We start from the raw sequence: 18,709 nt of genomic DNA, 5'->3' as shown, positions 1-18,709 counted from the left end.
GTTCAACATAAGAAAAAAAAAATTGTGTTGTTTGTATTGTTTTTCATTCTAAATACTGCTGATGCCAAAATAACAACTTTGTTACACTTCTCTATATACCAGAATCTAACCTCGTCGTGCGACAGAATTTCTCCGTAATGTTATTGATGGCAAAATAAATTCTGTGTCCGATCATATATATATATATATATATATATATATATATTTATTTACTTTTTCCGAAGCAACTCTAGCTCTCGCAGCCACGGACGGTTCAGAAGCTGGCCCGGCTGCGGCAAAGAGAGTTCACACGTATCGATTGAGCTGTCGACGACAACAGCAGCGGCAGATGCCGAATCGCTTTCAGGGCGAGCTTCGTCATTAAGGCTCTCCGAGTGGCTCTGGTTTGTCTAATTGTGGACGAGGGAGGTGCAGCATTCTGACATCTGCGATCGGCAATTTGATACCATCACCCGTCCATGGTGTAACTGATAACCATTGATCTGTCTGCGAGATAACCTTGACTTTGTGTGTCCCCCACCTCTCTCCTTCCATTCCCTTCCCCTCCTGTGGTGTCCTGCTCCAGGTCTGTAGATCAACCCGTAACCGCCCGTATAGTTTCTCGGACGACGCCGAGAAGCTACGACCTACGATCTCCCCCCACCGTGTCACCCAGGTTTAGGAGAGGAGAAGAACAACAAGAAGAGCAACCGCAAGTTCAGGAAGAGGAAGACTTCTTCTCAATGAGACAAATCCAAACAAGGAAAACACGATACCCTCCCCGCACGACCAGTACCACAACTACTACTACCGCCACAACGGTCCCTTGGCACTACCCCAAATGTCTGAATTTAAGAAAGAAAAGAATCGGAACAATTCTCACCCCTCGGTTTTGGCTTCGACCCGTCCGGTCCACCACTCCCCCCCCGTCGATTCTGTTTGCTTTTCAAACCCCTCCTCTCATCCCTCTCTCCATAACGCCCAATTCCTACGCCCCGCCGTTCCCCTTCTTAGACACGATCTATAGGATTCCCAAAGCCCGTGCTTGGCAGATCATCACGTTGGGGGAGGGGTTTGTCTCAGCGGCCTTTTAATGCTGGATGCCGGAGGCGTTCGAATGCGCTACTTGACACAGTCTGACAGGAGAGTTTCACCGCCGGACTGTACCAAGTGGCGATAAAAAGCACGGTAAAAAAGAGAGCGTTATCAGTTAATCAGTAAACGTTGGACCCCTATGGCCTTCTCCCATCCTCTCTTCCGCATACCCCTCCTTCCCCTCCTCTGCTTTCCGCCATGGCTGCCTCTTCTCCAACCGCATCGGACGCGCTCACACGGTTCATCTCCATCCTTCCTCTGATCCCCAGCCCCCTCTGCCCCCATAGGATGTCTTGTCTCCCTCCCTCTTCCCCTCTGTCGCTAAGCGAAGGCCGAGGCGCCGTCCCGGTCTTTGGGAGGATCGACGTGTTCCATGTTTTTCCCTTTTATATTTTTCCCGTCACCACCCCAGTGTTGGGTCTCTTGGGTCTCCTCTTTTTAAAGAGCAGACGAGAGAAAAAAAAAAAAAAAGCCTGTTTTTCTTTGTCTGCAGTGGTCGTGGTCTTTTTTTAGGACAAGGTGGTAGCCGTAAGCCTTCAGAGTTAGTGGATAAAGAAAAACTTAAAGTAAAAAACACTGGAGTCGTTTCTTGGACTTTTTTTTGCTTCTGTTTTTATTGCATTAGTTGTCATGGAGTGAAAAAAATGGTATATCTTCAAAGTAACGGTGTGAACCCCTAAAAACAAGTACACTATTATATAAATATTTTATTTTTTACCATTGTATAAATATACAGTATTAACTTATGTACTTTGATTGCAAGGTCCTGGGTCTCCCGCCCCCGCCCCTGAATTAAAAAAAAAAGAGGAAACTGTTTTTTTGTGACCTTTAGGCAGGTATTTCTAATGCTGTTGATGTGTTGACTATTTTTGATGTAGCATCTTTTTTGGAGGATCTGTGATCGCCAGCAGAAATCCATCGGGAGTCTGTTTGAGTCGGTTTGTTTTAGGTTCACGCCATCCAATCTGCACCTCATCCGCCATCACCAGTCACACGTTGATGTACAGGACGACAAACAAAGAGGCTGTTGAAATATTAGTTTGGCTTTTTTTTCACTTGCACTCATTGAACGAAAAAAAAAAAAAAAGCTTGTGTGGGTTCATTGTGGAGGACCCAATAAAGGCAAAAAAAGATGGCATTTTCAATGAGTTATGTCTGTCTTTTGCACTAATTTAATAAAGCCGTTACTGAAAAAAATCCCACAGTGCTGTGCCGGCCGTTTGTGAATTACTGTGTATTTGTAGTTAATTTTCTGTCGGGAAGTGTGCGCGCAATTTATTCAACTGTGTTTTCTTTTATGTGGGCTTGAATGGATGGTGGGTTTGGGATGTGCCTCTACTGTATTATGAGTGCATGTGTGTACTTGTGTATAAATGTTATCAAACCTCATTAAGGCTCATTTCTACCTTCAAAAGAGATGGAAAAGAAGAAAAAATCTCCCTCATCATCTCCCTCGGATCCACATCTGAATGGAAGATTAACATGGGAGAAACAAAAGCAAGTCTCCTCTGAGAGGAGATCAGAACATCTCATTTCTGCGTAAGAAAGGAGAAATTACCAGATTTAAAAGTATGCACAGCATTTCACAGAAAGACATCATAAAAACTAAAAAGAAATACCGATATATAGAGTACAAGGTATATATAGTATATATGGGTCTCATATGTAATAATGTCTGAGGAGTCATCTTTTTGTCAGCCTTTCACTCTCTTTTCTGCGTGGAGTTGGGTTTACGTTTTTGAACACCAAAGGATGCCTTCACCCTGCCACGTTATGTTGCTGGCTGTTACACATGGGATCTGTAACGATACACAGTACTCACACAAACCTTTAGTGCACACATGACCATCAAATAATACTTCAGGCCAGAGTTAAAGTCACACTTCTGGGCTATGAAAAACCAAAGTAACACACCGCCAAGGATGAACCCTGAACCCAAGATGGAGTGCAGGTCTGAAAATAAACTCCAGAAATACTAACCCTCGCACACCTCATCTCTAACGTTCGCTTTTTGGAACCAGACATTTGATGTGTATGGGCAGCCCTCTTGTGGAGGGTCATTGGGTCCAGTAATTGCTCTGCATGGTCAGATAAAGGCCAAGCCTTTTTTCTTTTTCTTTTTTTTTTTTTTTAGGACCAGGCGCAATACCCTACGGTGCAAACATTGTTCCCTCATGGTGTTCCCACATGCTAGGATAAGGGAGCGGTTTCATGAACACAAGGATGCAGTCAACCTCTTACCATGGCCTCAGCCTCACGCAATCATCTCATCCCAGGGTCGTTGACCCGTTCATGAAAAGTTCAGGGGCAACATCGAAAAAGTAGATTTCCACCTCATTCATCCCTCAAAGAAACGGAGGCTTTTCTTCGTGAAGAATGCCGCAATTCCCCCTCACAGTTCAGGACTTGTGTGGCCGCATTTTGAAGAATACAAAGGGCGGCCCTTATTTCCTCACAGGGTTCTCGACAGAAAACAGACTCCCTCAAAGCCAGAGTTCATCCGTTTCCGTGCGGTGGAGCCACAGCCGGCTCTGTGTCCATGTCCACGTACACGTCTATCCATTTCTCAAACATGTAAATAAAAGATTGGATTTCTGTGAGAGAGAAATGTTCACTTTCCTGTTAACCCCACCTCCATCAGCATATCGGCTGTATTTCTTTACTTTGCATCGCCTCTGTGGTGAACCCCTTTGAAGTGGCAACATTCCAGCTGGAATCAATAGCCGTCTACGATCAAAGCAATTTCATCTACCAGCAATTACTCAGTGGAAGGGAGGGAGGGAGAGATGTATATCTGTGTGTGTGTGTGTGTGTGTGGTAATGGGTGACAGGATGATGGGTTTGGGAGACAACAGAACCATCTCCACAATAGCCTCGCGTGTGTTCCTGTGATTTTCCACAGCATTCCTGCCTTCCTGTCCAGTCCTACCTTACTGGTCTTGGCGTGAGATTTAATGGGGATAACGTGTGTGTAGTACCACCTCCACGGAAACAGCATATCGTGAGAGGTGAACGCTCAAGGCTCTCTCTTTTTGGTCAATATGGAAGGTGTCGTCTCCGTGCTTCGATTGCTCCCCGGCTCCGCGGACACACAGAAATATACCATTCTTGAATGAGAATTCCATCATCGGAGGGATTTCAGTCTCCCGTGATCAAGTCAACCGTCAACTTTAATGTTCTTTCGATGGAGAAACACCCCACCCGTTTCCAGGACCGTACGTTTTGATGATGATTCATCATGGTCACTTCACTTCGATTGGCGGAAACATTTGTATGTGCCGCAGCTAGATATTAAGGCACACTTTTCATCTGTTGTCGGAACATTATGTTTAAAGTCCCTGTAAAGTGAATTCGGTGATTTGTTTCTAAACAAATTATTCATGTTAGAAAGCATTTGCTGAAAACATGTGAAAGGACTTGAACGGTATAGGACTGAATTGTGGAGTTAGACAGTTGAACTGTTTCTCACCATCTTTGTGGTCCGGATTTTTTGGGCAGGGCTAAATCACGACGCGATGACGTAGAGCAGTCATACTCGGCAGGGCCCCACCCCTAACACTGTACAAACACCAGGTCAGAATCGGAGCATTAGTGGTGAAATAAGCTCAGATAAGAGGATGAAACGCTTTTTTTAGGAATAAACACCTGGAGTAAAATCTCCGCTCCGCTGTGCGTCACCGAGCAGACTTCCCACGGTGAGCAAGTGAGCCGCTCGCTCGCTCCAGGGTGATTCAGAAAGAGACTCAATGGGTGCAGTCGCCTCCCACTGAAAACGCCTTTCAGGAATGACAGATATTCCACTTTTTCAAGAAGATCTAATGGTGTTGCTTGACATACAAAATGGCAAATGTGGTCATATGTGGGACAATATATGAGCACTGAGAACACACAATCTATCATAGCCTCGAATCAACTTCAGAAATAATTACCATTAAATTAATGGTTAATTGAGGATGTATTGCGTTTGAACTTGTTGATTTGGCGCACTGACCTTGGAGAATATTTTCTTAAAATTCAAGTGTGTCCAGTGTGTTCTTATGTCTTAACAGTGGATCCACCATTTTATTAATTCAAATTTCAGTAGTTCTTATGGGAAACTCTGGGGTTCGGCTATACTGTAGGTCTGCTCTCAGGAAATGATTTTACAGGACTCAATGAGTAGTAAATATATATATTTTTTGAAAGTTTAAAAAGTTGAATGTGTCATTTAAAAACTATTGTTCTCGAGGATAGGGCTGAGTGACTTTCCTTTTAACGACTCAACCCATCCAGCGGAGGAGCATTTCAATTTCACCTCCCTAATTGGAAGCAGACTCTTTCTATCTCCGTCAGCATGGAGAATCGTCTCTTTCACTCAGTCCGGGGTGACGGGGGACGGGGGATGGGGACGGGCGGGCGGGCGGATGCCAACAGCAACCACGCTATATCCGATAATAATGATACTAATACCCTCCAAAAGCCATCTCCCACTCAGCCATTTAGGCTCATTTATTCCCTCCTAGATTATCATTTAGTGCCAATTAACACGGGATCCTCATCGGTAATGAGTGCTCAATTACCGTTTTCGCTATCATTCTACGTGGGCGCGGCAAGGTTAAACAACGCCCCGAATCGCCGACGAGCGTTGAATGGACCATTCACAGTTATGGGCCTAATTTGCGATACATTCGACCGGGCCATAAGGATCCCTTTATTTTGCTCCATCAGCCGCCATTGTCCTCCAGCGCCGACGCTTTGAAAAGCTGTCAATCAAAGAGCGATTATGCCGTCTTCCCCCTTTTAGCAATGGGATTATTCAGCTGTCACTCATGGCTGTCCACAGATCCCTATATCCGGATCCACCATACACAAATGGTGCAATTGGATTGATCTTGAACACTTTGAATCATGGTCATGCAACAAACGCATTTCTTAATCTGGCTCTATATGCGATTCTTCTTGATTTGAGTTTGTAAGTTATGCAATTTACTTTCTGTTACCCGCTGGTCTTTTTGCTTGGTTGTTCGTGGTGTCCTTGATTTTTATGGGTTTTATTTTTAGGTGAGATGTTTAATAAAGCTCCTTGTGAGGAACTAAAATACAATAATACTCTTAGCGCTAAACTCTGAACTGTGTTAAGTCTTCAAGGCTTGCCCAAATAAAACGTTTTATGCGCCACCGAATTGTGTTGTGAGCTTTTACACATCAGAGACTCAAGAGTTCTCAAGGACACGTTCCCCATATCAAGCTGTACGCTCTAACCGAAGAAATGAGAGACTAAGAGAAAGAGCGAGAGAGAGAGAGAGAGAGAGAGGGAGAGAGAAAGAGAAAGAGAGTGAGTGCTGACAATGACCTCGATTTGTACTAAGACGATATCCGGCTTTTTGTATTTTTTTAATGCCTTTTTGATTAACAGTCTACAATTATAAGCAAATATTTCAGACTGTGTCAATTGTCTCTCACATGGTTCACTCTTCTCTTTCATTCAGTTTTTTCTGTGGTAAAAGCGGTGCTCATTCTTCTACGCTTTCAGAAACACAGAGCCGTAAAGCTGAACGACGCGCACAAGTGGATGGTCATCCACCTTCTGTGACGGTCAGAGCATTTTGCGGCTTATATAACAAAGATTTCCTGGGATAAAACATGTGTTGTTCTGATCTAACATCAACGGTCATCATCAACGGTCTTCATATGGGGTGAAAAGAAATAACGGAAATACCACATGAAAAAGGATTTGAACTTGGAGCTAAAACACAATTACAAAGGGATTCTGTCGGATGAGGCTGTTTTATCTTTTTTTTTTGTTTTATCATCATTAGTTTGTGTCAGCCATGACACTTTGATATGTGAGTTTTCAAAGCAACATGAACACTATCAAAGAGTTCCCAAGCGGCCAAATTGTCGGTGTGTGAATTGCAGATGTGTTGGTCATAAAAACTGCAGTTATTCACTGTGTCAAAAGGAACCATCTAAAAAAAATGTATCAACATGGACAAGCTGTGTCAGCAAAGATGCTCAGCGGTCGCAAGTCGAAGATCAGAGAGGGATAGACAGACGGTAAACAGGACGGTGGATAAATGCTGCAAAAGTGCAGCCTCAAAATGACACATCTCTGACCCAGTCTCAAAAAACACTACTTGTTTACTACATGTAATGAGCTTCAAAAAGACAGCATTTATGTCAGGGCTGCCACTCTCAAACCGCTTTTCAGTGGAGAACACTTTGTCATAGTTAAAAGGGGACCTACTATGGGCCCGCTAACACACAAACTGTGAAATAAGAAAACCCAGTCAGTTGTTTTTTGTTTTTTCCCCCCAGTTTTTCTGCATTGGTAAGAAAACATGTACTCTAACAAGTCGTTCAGATTTGTCTCCCACGCTTATGTCACGTTGTCAGGCTCCTTAGAATTAAAACAATCCCCCATCTGAGCAACTCCACCCACCCCTTGAGCACCAATGCTCGCAGGTCCGGGGGCTAAGAGCTAAGCTAAGAGCTAAGCATGGGAAGTGGTCTGACAAAACATGACAAAACTGCAGACAATGGAAATGTATGTATTTAAAAAATAATTGTGTATTGCCGGTAACATTGATCCACTGTGCGGATCGCGCAAAATCGGAACAAACTTTTAATTGAGGCCTTGTAGATCTAATTTGAGTGAAGACTCAGCAACTGGACTTTTTATTTCTCGTCTCAAATTTGTTCAGAAACAGATTTTGGTGGACTGATGAGGGGAAATCAGTGAAAGTTTACGGACTTCATACAATGGAACTAATTCAAGAACTCAAGTTCAAACCCCATTGGCTCACAGAACTCGGTGCTTCGGGAGGGAGGCTCCTCCATTTAAACAGAGGGTCCTGCAACAGGATGGGTTGGAAGCAATCTAGAATGGCTCAAATGCATTGTCTGAGTGGTATTTGTAAAGGAGTTGTTGAAAAGGAGCAAAATAGGTCCCCTTTAAGCATGTTCTGGGAACTGTAATGTTATGTGCAGCCATCTTGTGGGAGTCATCGGATCCAATAATTAATAATTAACACATTTTGCTCACGGTGTTATTGTTCTACAGTATATGTTCTTCCTTATTCCAGGGTGATAATGCCTCCAGGCACACTGCATTCCATGAATGTCAGGATGCACGGCCTTCCAAATCTCCTGACCTGAACTTCATTGAAATTTCAGAGAAACTTCTGGAGGGATGTGCTCAAATTACATTTGTAAGAACTGGAGGCTTTTCTCCTTGAGGAATGATGCAACATCCCACTACACACAGTTCAGGACTTGGCAGCATTCCAAGAAAGAAGGAGCATTCTGAAGGAAAATAGTTTCCCTACTTCCTATAGGTCCTTGATAGTAATATATTGTGAGCTGTTTCCAGTATTTAGTCCGCCTCCTCTAAGTGGAAGGTCAGCGCAAAGGCAGGAACCAGCATTGAGATGCATGTCATGTAAAATAGATGTTTACCGAGGTGGGACGAGAAGCCCGGCAGCAAACATGATGTCCGTAGTTGAGGAAAGTCATTATACAGTAGGTGATGCAAGGTAATGTCACCTGCAGTCTCATGGTAGAAATCCACCGGATGCATTGGTGCAGTGTATGGGCGTGGCGCAGAGCGTGCTTTTCCACCAGCTACGTGGTGAAGTGTCCCAGACGCATCTATGTTGTTGGAGAGAGAGGAGGAGTGTTGAAAACAACAGCGATTTATATTTTTTTTAACAGACAGTTTGACCACCAAGAGAGGGAAGCGAGGCGGGCGCCTGGTGTGAAGTGTCTGAAGAGAAGTTCACAATAAAAAGGGACACAATTGTTTCCGACTGGACACCTCAACCCTAGGGTAGTTGTAAACTCATGGCAGGCACTAAAACCAGTTTTGGCTGCACAGAGGTTCTGTCTAAGTCTCCTTCATTGTGTCCGTCTGGTCGACCCCGCCAAGCGTCAATATAATTAAAATGTAATTACTGTAATAACTACAACTGTAATTGTTGAAATTGGTCAGTGGGACATGTTTGTACTGTTTGCATTACTTCTACATATATTTATGTTAGTTATTTGTATTTAAAACGGGGCTGGATCAATAAGCAAATCCGACAGCAGCTCTAGCTCTCTGGTACAATGTAGACTCATATAAAACACATTTAAATTGATTGCACTCTTTACAAAAAACACTTATTTGTAGATATATATTTTGTTTCTATGGAAAAGGCTTGTGCAGTGGAAAAAAAGAAAATGGGCCTTTCACACAAAAATAGAGAAATGCCTCTTGGCTGACATGGCCAGTGGAGCTGCAAAAGTGGATTAACGTGGATTTAATAGGAAGCATGCACTTGCAGCATGCTACACCAGGTCATACACTGCGCCAACACGTCAAGTGGACTTCTACCGTCAGTGTGTGGGTTTAGAGCAGCATTGTGAACCCCTTAGGGAACCTTTTTTTTCCTGTAGCATTCTGATGTAAGCAGGAGCTTTTACCTGTTCGGCTTGACCTTTATACCTGTATTTGCATCATGCACTTTGGAAAGATGTGTGTCATGAATCATGCTAAGGTCATGGATGAAAACACTCATAGTGATGACCAGGCTCTCGCTTATAACGCTAAACCCAGCAGCCGTGCGCTAGTACATGCAGACGTGCACACACATACTCATACTAGCATATACAGTATACAGTACTAATACACGTAAACACTCACTTACTCACACAAGGACACACACTCACGCGCGCGCACACACACACACACACACGCGCACGCACGTACGCACACACACACACACACACACACACACACACACACACACACACACACACACACACACACACACACACACACACACACACACACACACACACACACGCAGTCAGCCAGCACCGCAGCAGCTGCAGCGTTATGTAGACCCCAGCAAAGTGGAACATGGTCAGGAAGCAGGAGGCGGTGAAACTCCCCTGAGCACCAATTTGTTTCCAGTGTGTCTGTGCCGGGATGCTGGGATCCTCTTCCTGGTAACAAGGAGAACCATCACAGGGAGTCACCACAATAGCTCCGGCGCATATACAACACAATCGCGAGTGCAAATTGAAATAATCAAATTGTAGTGCAAATGTGGGGGGGGGGTATTTTAAGGGCATAAAGGCTGTTATTAAAGCCCAGACTTTCTTCTATACGTGAATGTTTAAAAATCACACTATTTTGTTTACTGAAGAGATGTGTGCATGTGCAAGTACCCCCTCTTTATTTTATTTATTACAAGAATATGATGGATTTGAATAATTCCTGAGTGAGCAAAAAAGTGCCCGTATTATTGTGTATCAGATCAATCGGATAAAAATCCGTTTTTCATACAACTGACTATCAAGAGTTAAGGGAGGCTCTTATTCCAGCTAGAACCAACTCCAATGCAATAGAGCCAGTGTCTTAATCAAGGCACTTTGTTGGTTCGGTATCATGTAATGTTCTGTGAGCTCCTGTGGTTGTGTCCCTCGCCTTACTTTTTCCAGCATGTCGACTTCATACCTCTTTTAAAAGGTCTGGAATGGTCCAGGTGGTCTCCATTGTCATAAAAGCTGACAGTGGACCAACCATTGCCAAATCCTCCCTCCGATCCATAGACTTGAAAAGGTTGGATTTGGAAATCAGGGTTAGCAGCCGTGGGAAGTCTTGTACCCGCTGTACTTGTTCACAAACATTCACTTTATTAAACCCCATGAGGGAAATGGGTCCTCTGCAGTCCAGCCATTCTACCATTGGGTGCAGTGGGCAGTTGCAGCATGGTGCCTTGGGACCAACTTCAGCTATGGAGCCAATGCTTTGGTCAAGGCTATTGGAAGCAGTGTAATCTGGGATACATCTTTTAACGTACAGAGGAAACCCAAGTGAACATGAGGAGACCATGGAAAATCCACACAGAAAGGCTCCTGTCTGGTTCAAAATGGGACATTTCTTGCTGCCAGCCGGCATTGTTAACCGCTCAGTCACCATGCTATAAGAGGTTGGGGGTTAAGGGTTGTCAGGAAACGGGATACTACATCATGAGAGTTGATGATGACATAATTTTTGACTGTAAAATGTAATTTTGTTTCTCCTTCATCATCATAATTGTCAATAACTATTATATATATTTGCTAACAATTGAACAGAAAACCTTTCTTCTTTAGACATGTTGGAGTGTCGGAGTGAGAGTCTTGATTGTGCCACACCTAAACTTATAGATGACTTTAGCCCCTGTCCACCGCCCTTTATCCCTGCTGCCCAACACTTGGAATACCACCCTGGAAAAGCAACAAAGAGAAAATTAGATGCCACAGTCTTACACCATAAGTAAGACAGGTACAACTGTCTGGCAGCTTTTATTACATGGACATTTGGCAGCTATGGAGCTAGCAGTTTCATTAACTATTCATGAACTAAATTGTTGACAAGGTATTTCATTTCTTCTCAAGATTATGAATCAGTTCAAACCATTGCTTATGAAGCTGCACAGTAATTTGTGAATGAACACTGCAGGGGCAGGGAAGTCTCCTGCCCCCCGCCCTCATTATGCATGGGACGTCCCTACATTTATAAGGGGTGTTATGCCTAGACTTTCAAGTGATCTGTAAATTTTATTTTGACATTATTTTGCTCATTATTATAACTGTGAGAGCATCTGTAGGTAGTGGAATGTGCAACATTCCGTGGTTTTCAAAATGCCCTCCAAAAAAAACTTTCTAAAATTGTGAATAATTTATTGTACAAAAACGATGTTAAATTGTGACCAAAACTGTTCCATAATTCCTATTAAACTATTTACTTTGAAACTTAAAAGATAACTAAAAGTTACAGGGAATAGTGATAAAGTGGTCAAAACTGGCATTCAAGCACAGATTGTATGGAACCTCATAGTATAAGACCATGGACATGACCATGACTATAAAACATACATGACATAGCAAGGACCAGTGGTTTTGATACTGTACGTCGATGAATCGACTTCACCTCTGCAATTAATACAATAATAGAGGGAAAGTATGGACAGGAAAAACCCATAATTTACAGTTATTCACAAATGACTTGATTAACTGTAAAGGTGAGGAAGTTAATTTCAGAGTTGGAGCAATCAAGAAATTTACTGATTTTAGTTATGTGCAGAATAGCATTAATTAGGTGGCAGTACACATCTTACCTGGCCGTTAATGGTTTCCATGGCAAATTCACAAAGAATGGATTGCAGCTGCTAATAGCACCATGAATGGCTCATCAATAGCGGCCGCTCTCTACGCTATTTTAGCGTCCAATTCACAAAATCTCTTGCGCTAATGATATGACAGTGCAAACAAGGGCATAAATTTGTGAAGCTGAGTGCAATTTGCTCTTGTTTTGCATCGGATCGTGGATGCGTACAGATGCGCAGATTCACACACGCTATACTTTTAGATTAAAATGTACTTCTCATGTATGTATGTATGTATGTACACACACTCAGGATAGGAGCTCTGTCATGACATATTCCATGAACCCCCTGTTGTCTGGGCCGCTGTGGCAGTTTCGGCACAGCACGCCACCCAAGTGGCATTTTCAGGGCCCTTCGGCACAGAGACACAGACGACGGGGGGTTGTTAACACCAGTTTATTGTAGAGATGTGGCTAGGTGGAATTAGCCAGGTGCAGATGAACATGTCATGACACAGGGCTCCTATCCTTGGTGCGTGTTTGGACGGGGTTTTTAAACCTGCCACTCATCAGCCCAACCAAAGAGCGTCAGGTTGGGCTGCTCAAGCCATCCCATCCACCACACTAGCTCACTGTTAAAGCCTGGAGTTGGCTGGCAAATATTGAGTTTTAGCCCATGCATTTCATACTACCCCCAACCATATTCCTGAAATTAGCTCACAATTCTAGATGTGTTGATATTTTGTCTTTTTTACCTTTATTTGAAAAATTCCAGCAATATGAGCAAAATGTTCTGCTAGGCTGACAAAGACCTTGCCATATACGTTTTTCAGTTACTTGATTGTGCCGTAATTTCCATTTCAAATGTAATCAACACAATTTACAGCCTAAAACCCAATTTGGTTTGGGTCAAGGAAATTACTTTGGGCTTAGAGTGTTGCATGAGGTATCAGGGCTCAACACTAACTTTATTAAAGTCGTTGCCAGGCTGGCAATCAGGCATCAGCTTTTTGTTGTCAAAACTGAAAATATGGTTGACATTTTTAGTCACCTTATATTTTGAGTAATTAAGATACTTTGCAGTTATATATCAGATTAATAATGTGACATAAAATAATGTTTAAAAGCTTTATTACAGTAACCAAACAAAATTCTTTGCAATGAGTGTTTTATCTGATACTTTACAGAATTTTAATCTCCGAAAAGGAAGAAACACAAGACAGACAAGAGCTGTGATAACACTCCTCAGGTCACACAGTCCACAGTCACACAGTCCTCTTTGTACCCTCATTGTTAACAACAGTACATTCAAATGTGACAGCTTCTGAATGTGAAATGTGTACCATGTTGGTAAACGCAAAAAAAACGCAAATCAACACAAAGGGTTTTTTATTTTTATTTTTATTTTTATATATTTTTCAATATTACGAAAGCTTAAATGTTGAAGAACCCACTCAATATAACCAACAACAGTTTTAGGATTACTAAATACATTTAGTATTTCATGATCACTAAATATTTATTACCACCAAATCGTTTTCCACCAAAGTCAGGTTGTTATAGTGTCATCCAGGGTGCATTGTGTGGGCGTGGTGATCTATTTGCATCTTTGGTTTCACTGGCTGTTGTTGTTGCTCTAATTGCGTCCGCTATAAACAAACATCTGCCGGTAGAACCATCGACAATGGAGAATTGATGGACTGGTTCAACGTGGATTACATGCACGGTTGCAATAACTCCGATTCTGAATCTCAAGATGCCAAAGGCGACGACAACATTTTTTATCTCCATCTGGAATTCAACGACTGTTTGTATTCTGATGAAGACAAGGAGGACGATGACCATGGCACAGTGGGTGTGGGCATTGAAAATCCGTAAAGAAAGTGTCTATGAAACAAAAGTTTCACAGAACAACATACGCGATTCACAGTACTATAGTCTGCCGCAACACTTTCTACTTTGTACTCAGGTAAGTTTGATATCTGTGATACCTATGTCTTGTTTATGTTGCCAGTATGTGTGATCATATCTGATTATGTGTAGTTTAGCGAAACAGGACTCTCATATTGTTCTGTAGTGTTGGGTCATTCACGGATGAATCAATTAATTTGCTCTTTTGTTGGAAGGAAGGGAACCGAGTCTCACTGGGTGATGAGCCATTCTTTTTTTTGCCAAGTTTTACAGTTTTATGTTGCGTTGTTTGTTTCAGTTGCCGCCTCCTGGCGCTGGAAAATGTTTCCCCCTTGATGTAAGAGATTGCCTAAACTCCTCCCTCGGCGGGAGGTGCCCTGGCAGAGAGGGAATGCACCCACTGTTAGGTCGGGTTCACAAATCAAAGGCACACTGGTCTGACAGTTCTGACTGTGAGGTTTTATTTCAATAAGTTATTTTACTATAATTGTGTTAAAAATCTTGTTTTTGACCTGTTCGCCACAAAAACAACTAGCTACATATCGTAGACAATGAAATGTCTACATACCAACGTGAACTTCATCATTACTGAGGACTTTAAAAGAGTTTTGGCATTCATAACGAACTACACAGAATACCATGCCATTGTTTTGCCTGGTACACACCCTCGTCACAGGAACCTGGGTGCGAAGCTGCTGCCAAATAACGTCTCTAAAGCCTCAGTGTGACGTCTCCCCAAAGATGCTCTGGAAATGCTTGGTATGTGTAAAAGTTGTGTGTAAGACTCTGAAGTGTAATAGATCACAGAAAAGTGAAATGCTTTTGTAATAAAAAACGGTAATGTTGTGTGGATATGTATGTAGACCCCTATTTAATCCAATCTCATAAAAAATCTATCTTTGCAGGGGGGCGTGTTGTTGGTCTGCACAGCTTCCAAAGGCTGGGGAAGTCATTGCTCCCCACGATAACAAGCCCTAAACCCCGGACAGATCTGTGCCTGCAGTGCCAGAGGAATAACTACCAGCTGCGCCCAAGTGCCAACATGCCAGACGAGATGAAATCAAACTGAAGAAGCAACAACAGCATCTCAACCTTGTTAAAAAGGAGTGGTCATTCTATAAGGAGATGAATGCTCTCTGTGCCAAGACCTGTGAGGATTTGCATCTGTCTCTTCGCCCCTCCAGACCTGGAAGCAGAAAGATCACAGTGCACTACAGTTTTGATTGGCCATTGGAAAATGGCGTGTCGGTAAAAGTGGGCAATATTTTAAATGTACCATGTTCCTTTTAGGTCACTACAGCTTTAATGCCCGGAGACCTGGTGTGGTTGTAACCACAAAACACTGTGACGCACAACCAGTCTAGTTTCAACTGCTGCGCAATGCTGATGTCCAACCCCCCATAGATTGTCTTCCTGTGCAAGCCCCACCTGGACTGGACACGGCCAGGTAGAAATATATTTTTGGGAAGTTCAGAGAATTCTGTTCTGATGAGGTACAAGACATCACACGCCACAGCACCTAACAAAACAAAACCGTCCGATTTTAGATTCTACTCTAGCTGACAAGGCTCTAGCCTTTCACTTCAGCTCTACTCCTAGCTCTGTCCCTTTTCTCTGGACTGTTTACACCACATGCATACTGAACTTTGCCTACAACACATAGTATCTTGTTTGGTTGTAGTTTATTATTTTATACCCTACACACTTTACACACTTCCGTTACAACGGAAGAAGTTGATGACGAAATGAAGTCCATTAAGGTTGGTGATTGGCAGATTATGAACAAGTAGTAATGCACAAGATTCTCAAGTTTACCTGCAAATGAAAAGAAATTAACGTTGAATCTGATAATGCTGATATCAGATTCAGCATCGCTGTCATTCTCTGCATCGCTGTCGGAAAGCTGACTATCATTGCCGAAAATGAAGTCCAATACACGCTGCTTACACTGACTTGGATCGATGGCACTGGTCAGATTAAGGTCTGCGAGATGAATTAGATCTTCCACCACCTGCTTCTCGTAATCCATAACAACACGGAGATGAGTGTTTCACAGACAAGTGAAACCGAAGGATCCTTGTCTTGTTGTGCTTGGAAATGACGTCAGCATTACCTTTTCGTTGGTACACGCCCCCTCCACAATAATGTCTCTGTGTGTGTGTGTGTAAAAGTAGTACGATTTAATGGTTGAACTCTATCAAAACGGTTTCACATTGTGACTTCACATCACATGGACTGTGGAGTAATGATCTTCACCTGGACGGTCGCTTAAAAGGAAACGATTGATCAGCGTTGTCCAGCATTGTTCAGTGTCTCAGTAAGTGAACTGTGTTTCCCCATGTAATCTAACCCGAATATTTAATTCCATGATTTTCAAACTCGGTTGAAAATACGTTGAGAGATAAAAAAGGAACACAAATCTGGAAAATCAAATTTTCCTTCTCGAAAGGTTTGTTCAACTTATTTGGCTGCTCCTGGCGATTTTAGAAATGCACGCGATAGCGGGTTTTGCTGCGGTGGGTCACGTTTGTAGAAAAGCAGTTGCAATGCTTTATCTGTCTACCGGGGGGAGCAGTGGTTCAAAACGTAAAGCAACTCGTGGATATTGGATAATCTTGCATTTGTTTCATAAAAAATATTTTTGTTTTGGAATGGAACATAATTGCTGTACATCTAATAGAATCAACATATACATCTTTGATTTAAAAGAACGAATGATTTCAAAGAATTAATGAATCAGTGAGGTTATTTTATTAAACATGTATTTAATTGAATGAAACTAATGAAAACACCGAAACAGGGACACCTTGTCAGTTACCGCCCCTATTTTTCAAATCACAATTTTGACATGTATGTGATTAGAGCACCTGCCTGCCCGAACCCCACTCCTTCACCTGGGTGAAGAGCACTTCATCCATCTATCCATGCTATTCATCCTATCCTATCTGATCCGGATCCTGCGGCACTGGGCGGCTCAGATAATTAACGTTTATTTCTAAAAGCCATTCAGACAGACCGGGGAACCGCACCTCACACCTTACATTAGATATTTTTGCTGTAATTTTATTTTACTTCAAATAATTGTGAAACAGCGCAACAAATGTAATCGCAATACTTAATGTTTCGCTAAACTCCCAATATTGTGCGTTTATGCACTGCAGGAACCTATTTAATAGTTCTAAGGACTTTATGGAGAAACCGTCCCTTTTATTGTGTCCGCACTGCAGGAACTACTGTAGGAACCATAGCACTTCATACTCATACTTCATACTCATAGCAACTTATTTCACTCCTAGTCTTGGGCAGGGACTAAACGGCACAAGAGGAACCTTCAGTGATGTAAGTGTTGTGATTGGTTGCAACCTCAGCCCCTCAGACTCCTGAGAGTCCTCAGGACTAGTTGAGTGACATTTTTTTTTTAAACAATTAAAAATATACATTTTAATTGTAGATATATTTATTTCATTTTACGATGTTTATGGAATGAAACAAAAGATCCCTGTGCGGTGTCCTGGTGCGAGCCCATGCCTTAGGAAAGTCAGAACAAACTTTAAAATTATATATTGTAGATCTAATATGATTGAAGATTCAGCAAATGGGTTGATTATTTCTCGCCTCAAATTTGTTCAGAAACAGATTTTAGTGGACTGTTAAGATTAAATCAGAGAAAGCTACAGAGTAAATACAACACTGAACTCGTACTGAAACCCCGTTGAATGACGTCACATCAGCGTCACTTCAGTGTTCCAATGCGAATACAACCAGAAGTGAAGCGTGATGATCCATCAATATTAGCAAACAATTGTATCATTTTATATCAATTCTTCCCTTAGAGATGGGACATCTTCACAAAAGAAAGAGAGCAACAGAAAACAAGCCAATAACCAACAACCAATCTCAAAACACAAACCAAAAAGTAAAAACAAGACAAAAACAGGACAAAAGGAAACCTCAAACCAATCCAATAACAATAGCTACATGTAAATGTAGACTAAGAATAAAGTGGGAACAAATGCAATACAATAAATTATCGTTTCAAAAGAAATAAATGCTATGCCAACAAATAAGACGTCTTATATGGTTATCAGAAAAAACAAAGCTCTTGACATCGGTTAAAACCCAGAAAAATATGACCATAACAAGCTGGGGAGTGGCCAGGCCAGAGGGCGATCAGACTGGAGGGGCGTGGGGTTCCTGGGCCTCTCCTCGCTATCTCCACATCTAACTCAGAGGAGCTCCATGCTTATAGTAGACTTGCTTCGCAATTGGACTGTAGCCCATAGCCAGATCTCCTTTTCCAGCAGTCAGGGGTGAGGGCCTGTCTGTGGAAGTAAAGCAAAGCAGAAGATTCAGGTTGCACCGATGATGCCATTTGTTGCACTCCCACAGCCTTCATCATGAAAGCTTAAGCCAGCAGAGCCATGAGCCATGAGCATTAGGAAAAATAGGATAATGCAGAGAATGATTAAGAATTTAGTGATGATGCAGCCCCATTGTCCTGCCAGGCCATAAAACCAATCCATATGCCACTGGCCGTGGCCAGCATTGTCCTTAGGTTCTTTGTGTAGTTTTTTAAGCTAAGACAGGGCAATGGTGAACTTTCCGTCC

At 42.4% G+C, this 18,709-nt stretch overlaps 1 protein-coding gene across 1 annotated transcript in view; it reads left to right on the top strand.

Moving 5' to 3' along the window:
• The window catches only part of cdh13 (cadherin 13, H-cadherin (heart)), a 378,607-nt gene extending 376,834 nt beyond the window's left edge, over positions 1-1,773 (top strand). Inside the window, exon 14 of the mRNA XM_080002151.1 lies at positions 566-1,773. Within this exon, the coding sequence (XP_079858277.1) occupies positions 566-573 (8 nt within the window). The 3' untranslated portion in view covers positions 574-1,773. The remainder of the gene's footprint in view (positions 1-565) is intronic.
• The last annotated feature ends 16,936 nt before the right edge of the window (positions 1,774-18,709 follow it).

This window comes from Zeus faber (genome assembly GCF_960531495.2).
Source record: "Zeus faber genome assembly, chromosome: 6".
In the NCBI taxonomy this organism is placed as follows: Eukaryota; Metazoa; Chordata; class Actinopteri; order Zeiformes; family Zeidae; genus Zeus; species Zeus faber.
This window is presented reverse-complemented; position numbering and strand designations above follow the sequence as displayed.